At 40.1% G+C, this 20,237-nt stretch overlaps 1 protein-coding gene across 27 annotated transcripts in view; it reads left to right on the forward strand.

Annotated features, from left to right (window-relative positions):
* kif1b (kinesin family member 1B) overlaps window positions 1-20,237 on the forward strand; it is a 67,689-nt gene that overhangs the window by 31,305 nt on the left and 16,147 nt on the right. For 5 of the 27 annotated variants that reach the window (XM_085260514.1, XM_085260518.1, XM_085260530.1 and 2 more), the window contains exons 8-29: window positions 534-611; window positions 724-789; window positions 971-988; window positions 1,329-1,404; window positions 1,795-1,873; window positions 1,956-2,098; window positions 2,717-2,758; window positions 3,229-3,303; window positions 4,369-4,580; window positions 5,984-6,063; window positions 6,934-7,009; window positions 7,189-7,242; window positions 7,713-7,760; window positions 8,009-8,088; window positions 8,399-8,505; window positions 8,816-8,899; window positions 9,059-9,239; window positions 9,348-9,420; window positions 16,271-16,376; window positions 16,542-16,559; window positions 17,457-17,605; window positions 19,682-19,860. In XM_085260514.1, coding sequence (XP_085116640.1) covers window positions 534-611; window positions 724-789; window positions 971-988; window positions 1,329-1,404; window positions 1,795-1,873; window positions 1,956-2,098; window positions 2,717-2,758; window positions 3,229-3,303; window positions 4,369-4,580; window positions 5,984-6,063; window positions 6,934-7,009; window positions 7,189-7,242; window positions 7,713-7,760; window positions 8,009-8,088; window positions 8,399-8,505; window positions 8,816-8,899; window positions 9,059-9,239; window positions 9,348-9,420; window positions 16,271-16,376; window positions 16,542-16,559; window positions 17,457-17,605; window positions 19,682-19,860 — 2,024 coding nt within the window. The remainder of the gene's footprint in view (window positions 1-533; window positions 612-723; window positions 790-970; window positions 989-1,328; window positions 1,405-1,794; window positions 1,874-1,955; window positions 2,099-2,716; window positions 2,759-3,228; window positions 3,304-4,368; window positions 4,581-5,983; window positions 6,064-6,933; window positions 7,010-7,188; window positions 7,243-7,712; window positions 7,761-8,008; window positions 8,089-8,398; window positions 8,506-8,815; window positions 8,900-9,058; window positions 9,240-9,347; window positions 9,421-16,270; window positions 16,377-16,541; window positions 16,560-17,456; window positions 17,606-19,681; window positions 19,861-20,237) is intronic. The other 22 variants (XM_085260532.1, XM_085260541.1, XM_085260538.1 and 19 more) reach the window with 16 other exon arrangements.

Genomic DNA, 20,237 nt, shown 5'->3' on the forward strand with positions numbered 1-20,237 from the left:
AGCATTGATTTCCTTTATAAATTATTTTCTAATGTGATTTGTGTGAATCTGCTGCTTGGCTCGGGAGCACCAGGCATACGTTTTCCTTGACATAAAAACTATAAATAAAGTGAAAGTGGAGCTTTCATTTTTTTACGTCATACCTCCAGCAGTGCTGTTTCTGTTGCAGTAATGGAACACATCTTTTGTAATAGATTACACTGACAGAGCTATTTCTTCACCTCACCAGAGCTGGTCAAGTTTTATAGTGCGTGCTTTGTCGCTGATGCTCAGCTCATTACTGTGTCCAGGCTGTTCATAAGATGCTAACCTGTGTCATGCAGTAGCTTTGGTATGAGGAGTCTGTACATCATCCAAGTGCTGCACTGTGCTCCTATCTTTTTTTCTGATGTGGTCAACATTATGCAGAAATTTAGATTTGGCATTGGTGAAGCTAAGAGCTGTATTTTATTTATTTATTTTCTCTACCCACCCTATTAAATGCACATTATTATAGGCCTGATGCATCTAATGCATTTACTCCCTCCCTTTAGGTCAGTAAAATTAGTCTGGTAGACTTGGCAGGCAGTGAGCGAGCAGATTCAACTGGAGCTAAAGGTACCAGGCTAAAGGTAAGACTCCGATCTTCCCAAACACCTTGGAATCACATTAAAAAAAATGGCTTGTACAACCTGGAAATCTGTGTAATTTTATTCTGTTTTTGTTTTTTGTCTGTGCTTGCAGGAAGGAGCAAACATCAACAAGTCTCTCACCACGTTAGGAAAGGTTATCTCTGCCTTGGCTGAAGTGGTGAGTCTTACACTTGATTTTATTTCCTTTATTTCTCTCCTCCTCCTTCTTTGCAGTCGTTCTCTTATCCTCTACAACTTGACCCTACCTTCAAAAGGAATTCATGTTTGTAGCCTGGCATGCTGTAATGTCTGCCCTTCTGTTCTCTCTTCTCTTGTCCTTGTAATGCTTACTTGCACAGGATAATTGTACCAGCAAGGTAAACCCTTTCACAGCTAAACCACTAACCTGTCATTCATCCCATGAGACAGATTTGACAGCCTTTGGTCATGTGCAGCAATGAAGTTGCAGATATTTAGCTGTTATCAGTTTTATCACTTTAAACCTTAAACCCTCAATCCGTGCACAAGAGCAAATGCATGTCAAATTAACTCTCTCCTCATTTTACCTGACATATTGACCCTTACACATAAGGATCTTTTTTTTTTTCTATTACAACATAATATTGCACAGCCTCCAGTCGTTTCCATAATTTGTACATCATTACATCAGCTCATTTTTACTCATATATTGATTGATTTATTTTTTGCTTACCGCAGAGCAAGAAGAAGAAGAAGAGTGATTTCATCCCATACAGGGACTCTGTTCTGACATGGCTGCTGAGGGAGAACCTCGGTATGGATATTAGTATCACTTGATTAATTGACATTACTATGTGACAATAGTGGTTTGCCAGTAAATTACGTATGAAAAGCCAGAGAAATTGAGCCATTTGCATAATGGAATATGCTGTCAGGATTGAAAAAAGAAAAGACTTGAAATAGTCTACATTGCACTCAGGAAGTTTTAAGAAGAGCATAGTCGGCTCACCTCCTTGGTCCAGACGTGTCACAAAAAGTGCGCAGTGTATCTTAGATTTAGTCTAATGAAGCTCTTGATTACACAAAAAATGTATTTCATTTGACGAGCTTTTAAAAAGTGTTGTATTTTCATAGAAATTCTATGTGCCTTTGGTCATGTTTGGTCCTCAATGCTTATCTGACATCTCTACTGATCTTTTATCAGGTGGGAACTCCAGAACAGCCATGGTAGCTGCCCTCAGTCCTGCAGACATAAACTACGATGAAACCCTCAGCACTCTGCGGTAAGCTTTCTGTCCTGGAGGAAGATTGTGATTGTGATTGTTTGAATTACACTTAAAATTATTTGTTTTATTATGTTTTTAGCTATGCTGACCGCGCCAAGAACATCAAATGCAATGCTGTCATCAATGAGGATCCCAACAATAAGCTGGTGCGCGATCTGAAGGATGAAGTGGCCCGGCTGAAGGAACTGCTCCGTGCCCAGGGCCTGGGAGACATTCTGGACAGTGAGTTTTATGCTGTCTCAGCTGGTCGTATCTGCAGCCAGCGACCTTCTCTGTCAGGGCCCACCACAAACTGGCAACGTCTTCTATCTTCATTACTGTCTCGTTACTCTCAGCCATCTAACGTTTTCATCTCAGTGCTTGTACTTGTGGCTGGTACATCACTAAAAACAAAGAATGAAGCAGCTTTTAACAAGTTTACCTCAATAAAGGTTTATTATGCCTCAGTGCAGTCATGTATAGAACGTCAAATATGTAGTATATTTAAGGTTGTATGTGTTTGACTGATTGTTTGACAACACATGTAGTCACTCAAAACTGCACTAAAATATCATTTGCTATATGCAGGAGTAATGGCTCATAGCCTTGTCAATTAGATACATAATATACCCATTAATGACTTCTAATAGCTGAAGTGATGAATAACCTGACTACTTGCTAATGCCTGCATAGATCACGTCTAATAGCGTAGCACTTAGCAAAACATATCGTGACGTTTCTTCTCAGCTTTGTTATTGTTTATCCAGCCCCCCCAAAAAAAACAACATAAAAAATATCTGTTCCTCCTATTCTACTGGTGCTGACCTCTGACCCTTCTCATCTTTTCCTGCTTCCCCTCAGTTGATCCTATGGGGGATGATTGTCCAGGAAGTGGAATCAAATGTGTGTATATGTGTGGTAGACTTGCACTGTATATCACTATTTGCCCTAATTATAGTAGCTAACATTGCTTATGAACCCCATTACCTGTATATTGAATCTGCTACCAGCTTTGCATGTAAGTGCCTTTGTTTTTTTTTTTAAAAAAGCAAAAGCTTAATAGAGTCCCAGAAATGCAAGGTTTCCATAGGTGTTCTTATAACTGGCAAGAGTAAGCATGGCAGTAGGTTAGTATGCTTTGCGCTTTATTGTTATTTTTTTGTTACGTTTTTCAGAATGACAGGGGGGGAGGCAGCTACTTACAGGCTCAGATCCATTTTAGAGTAGCCCTTTAGTTTTCCCTGGCCTCAAAATGCAAATGCATCGTTTCATAATAATGTCTCACTACCTATGACTCGCACTCTTTAAGCTTATTTTAATCCCGGTTATTCATTCTGCTTTTTATTTTGTTTTCTTTCACTAATCATCCCCAGCAGGTGACGGTGCCCAAAGCTTTAAAATGCCCCTTCTGAGTTCTCAAACTGAGGCTCAGAGCTACAGACGGAAAGGTGCTTAATTTTTGTATTTCTATATAGAGGCACCAGAGGTGTTTGTGTAAAGATTTGACTAACTTTGTGCACTTTAGTAGTTAGTAGAGTGACTAGTTTGCTAGTGTGCTTTCTGTTGTATTCTCAAGCATCCCTAACATCTTAACCTTAAAAATGTTTCTGCACCATCTGATGTGCAGGGCAAATAGTTAACTAGCTCAAGCTATAGTTGGGTGTGTTTTTGGAGAAAAAAAGCCCATATCTCAAGAAAGTCATCATCCCCCAGAATATTTACCCTTTTCTAATATCACTTTGATTTAGTTTGGTCCTTAAAGAGCTCACTTGTGTGTTGCCTCAGAGGCCCTTGAGGTCATTATATTGACATGAGCTACCTGACCTTTGAGTGAGGCTGCTGTGGCTTTTGTTATGGCGGATGCTGTGTGCGTATGGCGCGTGTGCTGTGAATTAATCTAATCAACTCCAGGCTGAACTTTCTTTGCCAGCATGTGTCCACGTCTCTCCTCTGTCCTCCTGCTGGACCTTCTTGCAGTCTCCATCTCCCTCCCATCCTGTAGCCGATACTCGTGATAGCAGTTTTCACACAGTGTGTTCACCCTCGTTCACACATACACAGAAGCAACAAAGTGACACCTCCCTATTTCTTCCAAACATACTACAAATTAAGAGCTCAGAGTTAATTGCTCTCCACTGTAATTGTGACCACCATAAAAGCCGCCCTTTAAACTGGTTATTAAAGGCTGAAATCTAATGCGTTTTCTCTGGAAGATGATGAGTTGGAGCGTAACTGCCTGGAGTGAAAACTGCTGCTGTCTGTAGCTGACTATCATGCTGGGTGTTTGTCTAAACCCTACAACGTAAAATGTGTGTCTTACATTGGTCTTTCCTCCCCTTTGTCCTTTCTCTTTCCCCATCTGCCCCCCCCCCTGTTACTTTCTTTCCTTCTTTCTATTTGGTATTTCGTTATTCCATTTTTATGTGTTTTATTCCTTCAAACCTTTCTTGGCCTATCCCTCCTCTTTCTGTGTTATCTTCCTTCTCCCTCTCTCTTTCTTGTTGTTGGCTCAGACCTCAAAGACATTCAGAACAATAAGAATAGATACTTGATAGCCTCAGAGAACCAACGCCCTGGCCATTTCTCCACAGCCCCTATTGGTTCCCTGACAGCCTCGCCGTCTTCTGGCTCGCTGTGCAGCCAGGGGGGCCTTCAGTCAGTCACCAGCATCCAAGAGCGAATCATGTCCACGCCTGGAGGGGAGGAGGCCATTGAAAGACTCAAGGTAAAGCAGACAATGGTGTATGCAGCACTTTTAAAATCACACTGACTGTTTGTTGTTAGGAAAGTTAAAAGTCCCGCAGCCATCTTCCTACTCCGGCCACTTAAAGGTGTATCCCAGATATCTCATTTTATACCCTGGCCCACATACAGAGCTTTGATCTTAAGTGGAACTCCTCTTTCTGTTAGTGGAATAAGACATTTACAACTATGTATTTATTTGCTGAGATATGCAATTATAAGAAAAATAAATATAATTTCAACAATATCTAAGTTTTCCTACATAAAGGAGTAATGTAACTGTAGGAAAATAAGTCTGTCAGCAAAACTCTGGACTTAAATTGTAAGAAATAAATGCGTAAAATAAAAAAATCAAAAGTTCAGTTACTGCCCAGACTATCCTGTAATTATAAAACGAAAGTTTTTCTTAAATCACAGAAAATTTTCTGTTTGAATATCGTTGAGGGACGTCTTTATTAGTAGGGCGGTTTTGGAGCCTTTGCTGGGCCAATTCTGGCCCCTGGACCTTATGTTTGACACCTCTGCTCTAACCAATAGAGGCTTGAAGAAAAGAAAAAAAAAAACAACTATTGGTCTTAACTGCTGGTTTCATGGTTAATATGGCAAAAATAATAAAGTAATTGCGGACTTTTTCAATGCCACACGGGACAACAGGCTTGTTTTTAATTGTTAAAAAGTGTATTTTATCCACAGTGTATATAAATGTAGAGATGCAGCTTTATTTTTTATGATTAAATATACAAAATTTATTAGAAGTCAAGAAATTCACAGTAACGTGAAATAAGATAAAAAGGGAGAAACTGTAACTTATTCAATATATTTGTTTAACGTTAAGATGGCTGTTTAATTTTACGCCACATACAGCCTTTATTAAAACCCTGCCTTGCGTATCGGTCGTCACGCAGCTACCGAGCCTTATATGCCTCCCACTCACAGCAGTCTCTCACACTCTGTAGATAGGGTAGCACATAAGATTGCAACATCCACAGCCATGAGGAGCTGCAGTTTCCATGGCAACCGTGGTGCCCGGTCCCGTCTGTCATCCAATGACGTCAAGCACCAACGCAAATACGGTGGAAATCAGACCAAAATAGATTCAGTCTTATCAGCTTTAGGCTTTAATAGTTAGGAACAGCGTTCTCTATCAGTGCTGAAACTATTTTTGGGACTCTAAACGCAAGAAAATAAGTCATAATCACGTTGAATATACAAGTTTATTTTGTGAAGGGAAAGTATAAACATTACACATAAACATTTGACAGTGATGAGGCAAAGGTAATCTCCCAAATCCAGGTTGGTGCGCTTGTTCCTGCCTCCAATACACTGCTAATAGTTACTTTTATATTACACCGGTTTGGTTTTTCTCATAATTTCCCCTTTGTTCAGGAATCAGAAAAGATCATTGCTGAGCTCAATGAAACCTGGGAGGAGAAACTGCGAAAGACTGAGGCAATCCGCATGGAGAGGTCAGTACAGGCAGACAGTGTTTGTTCATTTCCATCTTTATTTCCCGAGGGGGAAGGTGTCTGTCCAACGTGTGCATTAAAGTCTTCCTCATTGCATCCTGTCAGTCTTAAAGGGGTGTGCGGTCTGTCTCAACTGTGTGTCAAATGCTCTGATAGCATTGGAAACTTCCCCCGACACACCTCTCAGACGTCACATAGAGGGATGTCTGTCATCCATTATCTGCAATTTGACGTTCACTCCCACCTGATGCTGTGATTGGCCACGTTCCTTCTCATTCTAGCTCTCTGAAGCTTTGTTTGTTTGTTACTCAGCATGTGTGGCTAAATGTGACTATTACCCCCCTTTTTTTGTATAGGATATTCTTGTCTTCTCCCTCTTTGTTGGTCATGATTTATCTATCCCCCTCTCTCTATGAGCACAATTAATTTTCAACACTGTCAAATATCACATCTTAAGAACTGTAACCAAACCTTTAGTTTTCCCCTAGTACTTTACTCTCTCTCTTCATCCCTCTGTGCTGTCTGTTTTACTTTTCTCTCCCACCTTTTTTTCCATCTCTGCACTAGTTCTGTCCATTTCACTGTCCTCCTTTGTCGTCACACTCGGCTGCACAAACACCCCTCTCAGACATCAACCATGCTACCGTCTGTCCATAGAGTCTAACTGGTGCCATTCTCAGCCGGTTGTCATGCTACAAATCACTTACTCCAACGTTGCACACCATCGGTTCTCATCCTCTTCGAGTTACCAGCACAAACGATCTTTAGTGGGGAAAAAAGAAGTGCACACAGTGTATGTTGCAGCAAGAATAAAAGACAAATAACGAATGCTTTCACTGAGTGTACAAATGTTTTTTGGCTGTATTTCAGGGAGGCTTTGCTTGCAGAGATGGGCGTGGCAATCCGTGAAGATGGAGGCACTTTGGGTGTATTCTCTCCTAAAAAGGTATGACAGACTGGGTGGGAGCGCACAGTGTCAACATTCCCACTGGTGGTGAAGCACATCCTTCCTCCATCACTTCACTTTACCTCACTGTCTTTTTCCATGAGAACCCTTCCTGGGGTTTTTTTCTTTATCATTCTGTCTTTCTTTCCACTTCTTATTTGCTTCCTTCACATACTCAGCTTAGCGATGAAGGGCCATTTGACGAGCCTTTTGATTGTTTTGCCACCAAAAAGGTTTGTTTAACCAAATAAGCTGGCAGAACTACATTTCCCGCATTAGAAATAGCCCCACTTTAGACAGTTTAGTCTTTAATAGACATTTTATGTGCATGGTCCAGATCTACACTTTTTCTGCTCATTGTTTTGTACTTTTACTCTGCTGGATCATTTGCAGTCTTATTTTTTTTTTTCCTGTAGATGCTCTCAGTGCTATCAGATCCTTATGAAATTACAAGCAGTGGCATGTTCCCTTCACTCCATCAAGTAGAGGCAGTGCTATAGTGCAGTGACTTAAAAACTGGTAGATATGTTTATGTTTGTTTGTCAGTAGAGTCATTAGTGCCTGAAACAACACGCGTCATCACTTCATGAGTTTGTGAGTCTTTGTGTGTGTGTGTGTGTGTGTGTGTGTGTGTCCTTTGTTCACATCCGATTGTCTTCCATAATTTCTTTTCTCTCCTTTCACTCACTGCTCCACGGGTTAGCCTTGCGATCTCTATGCAGACTTTAACGGGGTATTCTCACCTAAAAAGGTTGGTGTTTTGGAGGAATAGCTTGCAGGATCCTTTTTGAAGTAGTTCTGTGAAATATAAGACTCCAGAGTTGTCAGGACAGTGTTGATGTGACCGCTTCTGTCTACATTTGCAGACAGAAGCATTTGTTTGATATGAAAATATCCTAGCATCAGGGGCAGTTTCTGCACTTATGAATGTTGATTAAAGCAGCGAAATTCTAGAAATGTTTTTGTGGTAAACTGTCTGCTTCATGTGTTTATCTGTAGACCCCACACCTGGTTAACCTGAATGAGGATCCTCTCATGTCTGAGTGTCTGCTCTACTACATCAAAGACGGAATTACAAGGTAACCTAAACCCGAATAATGACCCTGCCGCAGTGGATTTGGAAAGTTCTGGCAACTCTCCCAGGCAAGGTTGTCTGGAAAACTACTGGGTCTTTTTATGATCAGGCTTAAAATCTGCTAATGAATACATTTTGCTTTTGTTTATGTCACCTCTTTGTCCTGTTGGTACCCTGTATAGACTCTTTCTGTTGAGTCAGTTGTTACATTTCAACTTACAGAAACACTAACTGTACATTTTTGCACAAATGGCTGACAATGCATGTGTATAGCAGTATGCAGTCTCTCAAACTGGCTTCTGTGATTGTTTCAGAGTGGGTCAGGCCGACGCAGAGAGAAGACAGGACATTGTTTTAAGCGGTGCTCATATCAAGGAAGAACACTGCTACTTCCGCAGCGAAAGGAATGCAAATGGAGATGGTGAGACATAATACTGGCTGCTGGTGTTTGGAGGTGTTTGTATTGAATGTGTGCTAAATTAAGTTGAGCAAGATGTTTATAGTGTGATTTTAAAAACACCTAAACACATACAAACGAAACCTTTTTTTTTTTTCCTTTTTTTTTTGAACTGATGAAACGAGTATATAAATATATAGACTACATCTAATGGGTGACGTATTTGTGGGTTTTTCTTTTTGGTTTTTTTTTTTTTGTTTGTTTGTTTGTTTTTTTTGAATGGTGATGAGTCATTCAGAATGATTGATTTGCGATTGGTTTGTTTTTGCTAAAGTTATTGTCATGCTGGTGCCCTGCGAGGGATCGGAGACCTACGTCAACGGCAAGCGTGTTGAGGACTCGATCCAGCTTCGTTCAGGTATGTGTGTAGAAAGTTTTCTATACAAACTGTGAACATTTGTGTGATGTCTGTAAGCAGATATGATGTAACTAATTTCTTAATGCCCAAATTATGAAATGTATTTATGACCTGTAGCGTTTAAGAAATTTCTTTCATGCTTGTGCTGCCTTCTCTAAGGCAATCGCATCATTATGGGAAAGAACCACGTGTTCCGGTTCAACCACCCAGAGCAGGCCAGAGCTGAAAGGGAGAAGACGCCATCGGCCGAAACCCCCGTGGAGCCCGTTGATTGGACATTTGCTCAGAGAGAACTCCTGGAGAAACAGGGCATTGACATGAAGCAGGAAATGGAGAAAAGGTATGCAATCTATGACGTTCATTTATTTTAAATATGCGAGTAGTTGTGTGGCATTAAATGTGGATTGTTTGATGTGTTTCAAAACTTTTATTTTACTCTGCTGTGTAGACTCACTGAGATGGAAATCTTGTACAAAAAAGAGAAGGAAGAAGCCGATCAGCTTCTGGAGCAGCAGCGACTGGTGAGTTCAAATAAGCCCCTTTTGTGAATTTAAAGAACTCACTCTGTTTTTTGTTATCAAAGATGTTTTAAACCAGTTAGTAATAAGTGCAGAGTGGGTGTAAAAGGAGCTGTAATGTCAGTTCTTCCTTTTGTTAAAGTTAATGAAATCGCTACTAGAAGCAGCCTATTGAGTGAACGTGTTAGTTTGGGATATTTTGTGTGATTTTTGATGTACTTCAGGCTATCTCTCGTGGATTTCAAAGTAAAAGTATCTCCAAAGCTACGATCAGTTACAATTTGACAGCTTGTTTCTTTGGATGGTGGTTTCATTTGGTCCTTTTAAATCTCACTAGTACTAATTCTCACTCCGAGCTCTGACACTTTGAGATGTTTATGTGTGAATCACACTTTTACTCCTAGCGCATGTCTGTTCTTTTTGCATGGAAGTTTTTCTGGTTTGAGACGGATAAGCTTTTACTGGCTGTCCTCTTGTGTTCAACAATTTATTTATTTTTTCTGTAGCAGCTTGATTGAGCAAGAATTAGACTGTAAAGCTTTCCCCTTTCCAAACCCCTGTTTTCCCCTTTCTTGTGTCTTCTTTAGTGGATCTGAATCTTGCAAAACAGCAACTTGCAGCTAAAATTGATTTGATATGAAGATCAAATTTCCTTTAAAACCGATTCAGCATTTATCAGCATCGAAAAACATGTTAAAAAGTGACGCTGCTTTTGCATGGTTCATTTTAATAGCATGTTTTCTTAACTCATTCAGTACTGGTTGTGGACTAAGTTGCAGTGTTTGCCGGAGCTGGTCAACTCTGAAGTGGCTGTTGATTTGCTTGGATTAGATTTCTACTCTAGTTTTCTTACTCTGTTTTGTCCTGAGTTTCATCTCTTCAATGCAGTTGCTGATATGTACAATGCATTGTGATAACAACAATTTCTGCTGTAGTTTTTGACAGATAGTGACAATGTGGTTTCTCATTGACTTCTTTGGCATCTGTGAGGGCACGACTGAACAACAGTTACCACTGCTCACAGTTAACTCAGTGAATCACGGGGCCTCGTTCACATCCTGGTGGTTTTATATGTGCAGAATTACACACAGAGGGTTCAGACTCCCAGGGACATAACATGTCCAATTCTTCCCAAAGATACGTACAGTCTCATACACACAATCGAAATGATCTCTACTGGTTGTGATCTGTAATGTATGCTGTCTCCAAAAAAATGAGAAACTGCATTTTTTTTTTTTTTTTCCCCTCCAACTAACAACTTTCTTGTAGTGGATTAACACTTATCCGCACTTCTGCATCTCCTCTCTCTACTGGCTTTCTGATCAACTGCAAGAACACTGTCTGCTAACTTACCACTAATACTAAAGCCACTCAAACCTTCTGGACTAAAGGGGGAAAGCTCCAGAATTCATCTACATGCATGCTGCTGTAGCATGTTTGGGATCCAGCTCACAAAATTTTCCACTAAGAAGAGGAATATCACAAAACAGTACAGATGTGCTCCAATCAGCAACTATCATCTATTGATATTTTCTTTCTAATCATGATAGACATGCTTTACCTTTAATATCAATATGCAACACTGGGAACAATAAGGTCCAAAAAGGACACATCCATTTCAGACATATAAAAAGTTTTAGCGAGTGTTGTGTTGAACATGAATTTATATCCACAGCGCCGTTTCGGTGGAGAAGTTAGAGAGGGAAAACTGACAAGAAAGTCAATGGAAGCCACTGTTTCTGTGAATAAATTTTTCCCGTTTCTATAGCTTTATTTTCAGCATAACTTTAAAAATAATCTTGCATGTTGCCATACATCTTGTATAATAATGATGTATGCAAAGTGTTTCTAATATTAGTGCAATTGTCACTTTTGGTTAAAAATCCAGAATTTGGAAATGCTGTCTGCGCTTAAGACAGAACGTAATCTTCTGATATAACTTTGACTCGTGGTTGGTGTTCCCTTGTTGCATATTTATATGTTCATTCTTTTCTTTTTTAAAAGCCATCTTTTCATCCTCTCCCTGATTTCCCATTGTAATTTCTCCTTTTTTTGGGGGGGACCCATCTGGTTTGTGTCCTGTGTTGTTTTCTTAAGGATGGAGACTCTGATAGTGGGGATGACTCAGATAAGAGGTCTTGCGAAGAGAGCTGGAGACTGATCACTTCCCTGAGGGAAAAGCTACCTCCCAGCAAGCTCCAAACCATAGTGAAAAAGTGTGGATTACCCAGCAGTGGGAAAAGAAGAGAGCCAGTGAAAATGTACCAGATCCCTCAGCGGCGCCGCATCACCAAGGACTCTAAGTGGGTCACCATCTCTGACCTGAAGATCCAGGCAGTCAAAGAAATCTGCTACGAAGTGGCGCTCAATGACTTCCGTCACACACGGCAGGAAATCGAGGCTTTGGCTATTGTAAAGATGAAGGAGCTTTGCGCTAGCTATGGCAAGAAGGACCCCAACGAGCGGGACTCGTGGAGGGCGGTGGCTCGGGATGTTTGGGACACTGTAGGGGTTGGTGACGAGCGCATTGAGGATGTCATGACCAATGGGTCTCGACCCGGAGGAGTTGTTATGGACGAACTAAAAGTGCACATTGATAAACTCGAGGACATCCTGCAGGAGGTGAAGAAACAGAATAACATGAAGGATGAGGAGATCCGTGCCCTCAGGAATAAGATGGTTAAAATGGAAAAGGTCCTACCGCTCATAACCCCAGAGGGCCAAGAAAAGCCTCCCATTGTAGGTCCCTCTACTTGTGAAGCAAGAACTCCAAGCCCTCAGGAAGGAAAACTACCTGTGCCTGAAAAGCCTGACGAAGAAGATGCAGATTCACTAACAGGCCAAAGTATGGCAGATGATTCAACGCTAAAGCGAGGCCACATGCGCTGGATGCGTCAAGAGCAGCTGCGCCTCAAGAATCTACAGCAACAAGAGATCTCCAAGCAGCTCCGCCGGCATCCCGGGCCTCATCGCTTTATACCACCAGAAGACCGTAAATTACGCTTCCCCTTCAAAAGTAATCCAAAGCACCGTAACTCGTGGAGCCCGGGTACTCATATCATAATTACAGATGAGCAGGTTATAGAGTTAAAGGTGCCCAAAGAAGCTGTACAGGAAGAGGAGGCAGAAAGCCTAGCTGGAGAAGATGTACAGTGTAGCGATAAGATGGATAAGATGGCTGCTTCAGTTATCCAAGTCTCTCCAGCGCTGCAAAGCCCATCAGTTCAGCGCAGAAGCAAGGACTCAGACCAAGGTTTAAACCAGGGTCACAGGCATAACTATAGGAACAACCAACATCAGCAGCTGCACGAACGAGGCCGCAGCAACTCCTTTAATCACCGTCAGCGTCCCTCGGGCTCCATGGAGTCACTGCAGCAGTCTGAAAGCAACAGGAGGTATACGCAGGCTTTCTACCAGCCCCGCCACTATCAGAACCAGCCAGCACATCCCCAGCCTCACCACCACCAACAGCCATGCCACTATAACGGCACAATGTATGCCGATGGCGGCTTCAATGGTTACCAGCATTACCATCACACTGACCATCCTAACCATCCAGTCAACTTTCAGCCACCTCCACGAATGCGCAGGCAAATGTCTGCTCCTAACCTAAAAGCCAGCAGAGAGACGACGGTCTGAGTGGGACTTGAGGAGTGAGGAACTAGATTGACAGACTTTTAGTAGGCAAACACATTACAGATCACAACAGCTCTGACAAAAAGTGACTGTGACTATTGCACTAGATCGGTGTTACTGGTTGATCCAAGTATTGTATGTATTATATATAAATATATATAAAAAAAGAGACATTTTATCACCATCAGTATCATCATATGACATTTTTATCATTTGTTTTGTGCATCGTGTGCATTGTCATCACTGTCACTGGGATTCAAAGGATTCAAAGCCAACAGATAATTTTTTTTAACATGTCACGCCTACTCTTCATTTATCAGCATGTGTGACAAGTTGATGAATCACACTTTGATTTGCCAAATTACTTTCACGGTCGAATTTCTGAGTTTACATTATTGCCATTTTAGTATTGATGAAAGTAGAGTGTTGTGTTTTTTTTTGTTGTTTTTTTTTTTAAATGGCCACTGTGACATGAACATAGTGACGTGTCCAATACGCATTTTTGTTGGTGCCCACTTTAGGAACAGAACACACCCAGTGTTTTATCTACGTACTGTTAAGCTGCACGGTAGGATTGGAGAATCAGTTTTCTTTGGCACGATCATGTTTACCTCAAAGCATTTTGTTACAACGCATCATTGGCCTAGATCTGGAATCAAAAGACCACTTGAGGAATAACTTGAAGCACCAGTCAATCGTGTGCCTTTTTAAACAGACTGACATATAAAGAAAGTGGGTTTTTTTTAAAGTGCCTTTTTAGATGCTCTAACTCTATTAATCCTGCTCTGCCTTTGCAATTCAGTATTTTCTTTGCCTTCCTTTTAATTCAGTGCCTACGGACAGGTTTGCAGATTAATTTTGTAAAGGAAGCTTCATACCTTAACTAACCAAAACTAACTTTTTATCAATAACATACTGACTTATACATTTTTTAGTAATCATCTTATTTGCTTGATTACAAACTTTTTCCTGTCTTTCTTTTTACTTTACAGTTTAACCAAAAACAAAAAAAAACCTTCAAATATGTAGCTACCAACTACTTACATGACAGTGTTTTGCACTTCCTCACTTCATGGATAAGCTGCATAATTTGTTATTGACTGCACTAATTTTTAAAGATACTAAGTTCTTTTAAAAATATGTTTTAAAAGCAGACCAAGTCCAAAAAAGGTTTTAAAACATGTCCATGAGTTTTGGAGTTCACTAAAGACAAGAACCACTACGCTGAAAAGCACAGAGAGCACCCTCGATTGTACGTGAATGCAAATTGTATCCATTTCAAAGTTTCACTGAATAGCTTCCCATTTTCTTCCTGTATGAAGCACTCAGTCTGGTTAAAATTACATTTTAGGTTTGTGGCTCATTGAGTAAGCACAGAGTTCACTGTGTTTCAGATGGATGCCCTACAGAGTGTTGTCAAGGTTCCCAAAGACTCGCCCTAAAAATGTTGGAAGCAGGACAAAGACTTGAAATGTTTGCATAATGGTATTCAGGAGAAATGTCCATATCAAATGAGATTTTTGTTTTTTTTAAGGACTGCCTTGTTTTTAGCTGCATATTCACACAACCAAGACAGATATGGGTGTGATGGTCTGTGAAATCTGTTGCCCATGTTAATAACTTCAGTAGTCTGTATCAGTGTTTTTGCCTCTGTGCTTTAGCGTGTGCGTATTTGCCTACCTTTTTAATCGGCCTGTTGTCTGCTGCATTTTTAGCTTTAAAAGAACCCCCATTAATTATTAACATTAGATATCAGATGGCCTTCAAATTATTTCAGACAAACAGCGACACTCACAGCAGGACGGGCGAGACCTTTGAGGACTATCATATTGTTAAACCTGGGATTTGAATTTATTTTCTTTTTAATGCTCTTAAGTTTTGACGGTATAAATTCTGCCTTACTATGCTGTAACAAAAAAACCCAAATGACATGACATATTCAGCCAGCCTTCCCCTCATATGTTTGACTATCTTTGCATGGAGTAGCTTACATTTCCTCAGCCCTGATGAATCTATTAAAAGAAAGTTGTTTAACATAAGCTCTGGTGCAGATGGTGACCGGGTAAGCTGGACAGTGTACAGCATCAAATGAACCACCGTGTGTACAGCTCTGAAATCAGCATTTATAAGTATGCTAGGTCTCTGTGTCTGAGTGTCGTACATCTTGTGTTTTTTGAACCTACAACCACATAAAGTGCCTCATTGTGGCTGTGTACCGAGTTGTGTTGCTCCTTGATAGAGCACATTAACATTGAACAGTATTGTTCACTGGTTTTCATAAAGGATATACCACAACTATGTGTTTTATTGTCAAGGTATGAATGAAATGAAATAAAATGACATGATCCATGTGCAGTTGTTTGTTACATATTGCCGTTATTTGTTTTCCACTACCACTAAAACTAAATAAGAGTAGAATCTGCATGTAGGCAGCGTGCAGGGTTAATAATTTGCAACAGTCAGGTTAAAGGTGCTTAAAGTGTCCTTCTAATAAACTCTGTAGCTTCGAGTTGATCGGTGAAACTTTCATGCTGGATTTCCACGGGCTCCTTAAACGAGGAGACGTCAGCTTGCTGGTAGGAGTTCAGCAGACAAATGAAAAGGCTGCATTGTCTTCTCAGAAGACTGTGAACAAACAGGATGAGGTCATTGGGAACACAGCCTGTCCTGATGATGATGATGGCGCCCCTCATTGGATTACAGTTGACTCAGCTTCTACCAGCACCTCTCTGCTTCCACTCATACCACTGCTCTCAGATGCTTTTTTTCCTCATTGATCAATATAGAAAGTATTCCACAGTTTATGCTCTTACATACTTACAAAGGAGATGGTTTCTCCTTTGTTGTACTGGTGAAGAGCTGAGCGATCCACATAATTAGAACTTTATTGAACCTCTTTAGTCCTGGATTTAATAATATCTTAGTTTCATGGACAGTAAAAATATATATTTTTTCCTTTGTAATGATGCATGAATTGCTTATGTGCAACATATTTATCTAGAAATTCACAATATAAGGGTAGGGCTCACAATCTAATAACTATAAACCAGTTTAATGCTATTACACATCCAGAAGCGCGCATCATTTGGCTTCATAATCACAGTCTTCAGTGCTCGTTTTTCACAAATAAAACCCTCGTTGGGTTGGCGTCACCTGTTGTTGCCGCTGATGGACAGTTTTCCACGTTCTCTCTCCTCTTCCCTGTGTTGGTGTCCAGGTTTACGAGAGCAAATTGCAGGAGCTTCAGAAACAGGTGGAGACTCGCTCACTGGTAGCTGAGACACCCGATGAAGAAGAGTTGGAGGAGGAGGAGGAAGAGGAAGGTGTGTAGTATGCATTTTCAGACCTGAAGATGATTGTTTTTCCTGTACACACTACATGTAATGCTAAAATATAATATATAGATATATATGTGTGGGTGTGTGTGTTTATTTTTATATAAATGTATAAATGAACTGTGTCTGTTTTCTTCCACACTTTGTGTCCAGAGCCTAAACTCCTTGGATGTGCGTATAGTATTTACATATCCATAATATCACTTTCATTCAGATTCAAGTATTTTAATAGTGCCACATTAATTACCCATTGAAGGTATTAACAGAAAACTAGCTCAAAACTAGTACATCCTCTAGTCCATGCACAATAAACATACTACTAATGGTATATGTCGTTTTACATAAATTTATATATTACTTTTACTAAACCTCTGTTTAACCAAAAAAAATCCATTGAGATTTTTTTTTTTTTTCTTCAAGGGAGACCAGGTCAGAAATGCTCATCATTATGAAGTCTAAAGGACCATACTTATTCAGCCCAGTGATGACAAATGTCATTAAATCACTGTTTCAGGTTTCAGAGCATGCCTCTGTGCTGGGTTCCATCATTTTAAGTCTGGATGAAAGACTGGTAATAACCAGCGATGGGTCATTAATTAATTTAGTCTTAATCTCATCCATCTTGGTGGCACATTATGAAACCTAATGTGAATACAGGCTCTGTCATGTTTAAAGGGGTTCTGTTTATTGTGACAAAACCAAACCTTTATGCTCAGATTGTAGTTTCATACAAGAAACCTCTTAGTTTTGGTTCTTGACGCATACGTTTGTAAGTTTCATGCTTTTCTGGAACTTTTTTCATTAATTCTGTTTGAGAGCCTCAAAAGGAAACTGTTGATACTGCAGTCAGTGCCTACAAGTAATGTTACCTTTAAAGTGAAGTTGACAAAATGCTATAACTGAGAGATCCTCTTGAATTTCAAGCATTAATGCTAAGTAGGATAGACCTGTGGCTGGGCTAAATCAAAGCTATGGTCCTTTTGGGTTTTATGATTATTTGATTTGTAAGGTTTAATAACTGCTGTATTTATCTTGATAACGCCCCCTCTGTCTTTTGTATCCGCACAGTGCCGTGGACTCAGCATGAGTTTGAGCTGGCTCAGTGGGCCTTCAGGAAGTGGAGGTACCATCAGTTCACCTCCCTTCGAGATCAGCTGTGGGGAAATGCCGTCTACCTAAAAGAGGCTAACGCCATCAGTGTGGAACTGAAGAAGAAAGTAAGTGAATTGGTATTTCTCTTTATTTATCTTGAAGTGAATCACCCTCATAGCAATAATCTGTCATTTTCTACGTATTTCACTGACACCTAAACACAAACCCACATGACACACCCTCAGGCCTGGGAGAGTGTCACAAGGGAAGCGCCTGATGATGTTAATGGGTCAGAGGATCTTAGACTTAAAGGTTGCTGCATAAAATATTTTCCATATAATAATGACTTACAGGTTCCTAGCATGATTTTAGGGGTTTGCAGAGTGTGCTTAGATAACTTGGTGTTAAAATAAAATATTATCATCCTTACACTATACGCTGTTTCCCCGCCTCTTTTTCAGCTCTGTAAAAAGAAAAGTTCCATTTTAGCTCCTTATTTATTTAAAGCCCTCCTCTCAAGAAGCCCTGTTTATATAATACAGCTTCATCAAGATGGGAACAGCTATCTGAGAGCTGTCGGCTGGCAATAAAGCCCACAAAGAGGATAGACTCGTTCAGTACAAAATGTTTTCATGCAGCGGTGTTGACATTTCAGAAATTACTTGTATTGTGATCATAGACTTTTCTTATGCATCCCCTTCCCTCTACAGTTTCGTTGTACATGTTCAATGACAATAAAAGGCTATTCTATTTGTCTATTTTATATGTTTCTATGTTTATATGCTAGTGCTAATTGTGGCCACATTAGCGTGCAGCATGCTAACACAAAATTAAAAGTGATGCAGGCCTTCAGTTTTTTTTAGATACTGGAAGTTCTTGCAGCCAGCAGTAGACCATTCTGGTGTTCTTTGGATGTGATTGATACATTTTAAAGAACCAGCAAAAAAATAAATAAAAATGGCGGCACCCTCCTTGTTAAAGAAGGTGTCGCCTCACTGTAAGAAGGTTCCTGCTTTTGATCTTACCTGGACACCCAAGTTTGTGCATGCGACAGCTCGAGAACGATGCAGAGTAGCAGTTTCAAATTGATAACATTGGTGTATCTGCTAAAAGTCTCGGCCGAGTTTGAATCTCAGTGACATCGGCCTCAAGGTTAGAGATGTGGCTTTTACTTTAAAGCACTTTAAATGGTTACTAAGATAACAAAGCTGTATATCAATGCCATTCCATTACTATGCATGTATATGTGTCTAAGCAAAGGTTCTCTGGATCGTCTGCAGGTTGTGCAAAACGCTGCAACTAGGCTGTTGATAAAATCCTCCAAGTATTCACATGTGACACCATTGCTATTTCAGCTACACTGGCTTCCTGTTGAATTTAGAGTACATTTTAAGATCCTGGTCTTGACATTTGGAGCCTTGGATGGACTGTCACCGATCTACATCTCCGATCTGCTACAGCCCTATGTCCCTAGCAGGTCCCTGAGGTCATCTTATCAGGGCTTACTTGCTATAAAACAGACTAAGATGAGAACTAAGGGTGACAGAGCTTTTGCCACTGTGGCCCTGAGACTGTGGAACTCTCTCCCTCATAACTGTGGACTCGGTAGTTGTTTTTAAAAAACAACTCAAAACTCACCTTTTTAAAACTGTTTTTGGTTAAATTTCTGTTTATATTGTCTGTTTTACCCTTTTATTATTTGTTATCTTATGTGCAGCACTTTGTGATTCTGTCTAGAGAGGTGCTATATAAATAAAATTTTATTATTATTATTATTATTTCAAGGTCACACAGATATTTATTTTTTTTATGTTCCTGTCAAAACTCCTTTAAATAAAACTGATGCCTGGTTTACCTCCCTTATCCGGGATAAAAGTGTGATTTAAATGCGTGTCCACTTCTAGGCCCTCTGTGATTAATACCAGTAATGAGTCATCTGTCACATTTCCAGGCCATTTTCATCATAAGCTGACAGGATTTTATCTTGGGTTTCTATCTGTGTGTGATTTATATCGAATGTTATTAATTGCTTTAGTGTTTTGTGTCCAGAAGATGCTGAGATCAAAAGGGCATGAAGAGGAAGGGAGTGGAGGGGTGTTCATCTGATCTTTCAGCTTCACGATATCAACCAACCTTCGAACATTTACTTACCTGAAGATATAAACAGTCCCTTGTATTCGTCCTTTCCCATCATTCATCAGGTCCAGTTCCAGTTTGTCTTGCTGACAGACACACCATACTCGCCACTGCCCCCTGAGCTCCTTCCCCCAGAGCCAGAGAAAGATCGTGACCCGAGACCTTTCCCTCGCACCGTGGTCGCTGTAGAGGTTCAAGACCTGAAGAATGGAGCCACGCACTACTGGTCCCTTGAAAAACTCAAGTAATGCTTCCACTTTTCCTTCTTAAACTATTCCTGAGTTTATTTACAACACATACATTTAAATCCTGAAGCTCCAATTGAGACACGTTTGACACATAATTGGGGTTTTTTTTGTTGTTGTTGTTTTTTTCAAATTGGTTATTCTTAAAATGCTGTTAAACAGGTGTACCTAATAAACTGGTATCTATCACTGAAAGACCATTCTCAACAATAATAATGAAAATAATAATAAAAGCCCTAACTTCAGATTTTAACTGTAATTTTAGAGTAACTAACCTGTATAAGAAATAATTTACCAAAAGATATTTTAAGTATTTTAAACTTTCTTTTTCCTTTTTTTGTTTGCATCTATCTGCTTTTGTGCAAATTTATTTATT

This window comes from Mchenga conophoros, linkage group LG20 (assembly GCF_057382185.1).
Source record: "Mchenga conophoros isolate Kocher_MC1m ecotype Shallow Benthic linkage group LG20, M_conophoros_male_GT1.1, whole genome shotgun sequence".
In the NCBI taxonomy this organism is placed as follows: domain Eukaryota; kingdom Metazoa; phylum Chordata; class Actinopteri; order Cichliformes; family Cichlidae; genus Mchenga; species Mchenga conophoros.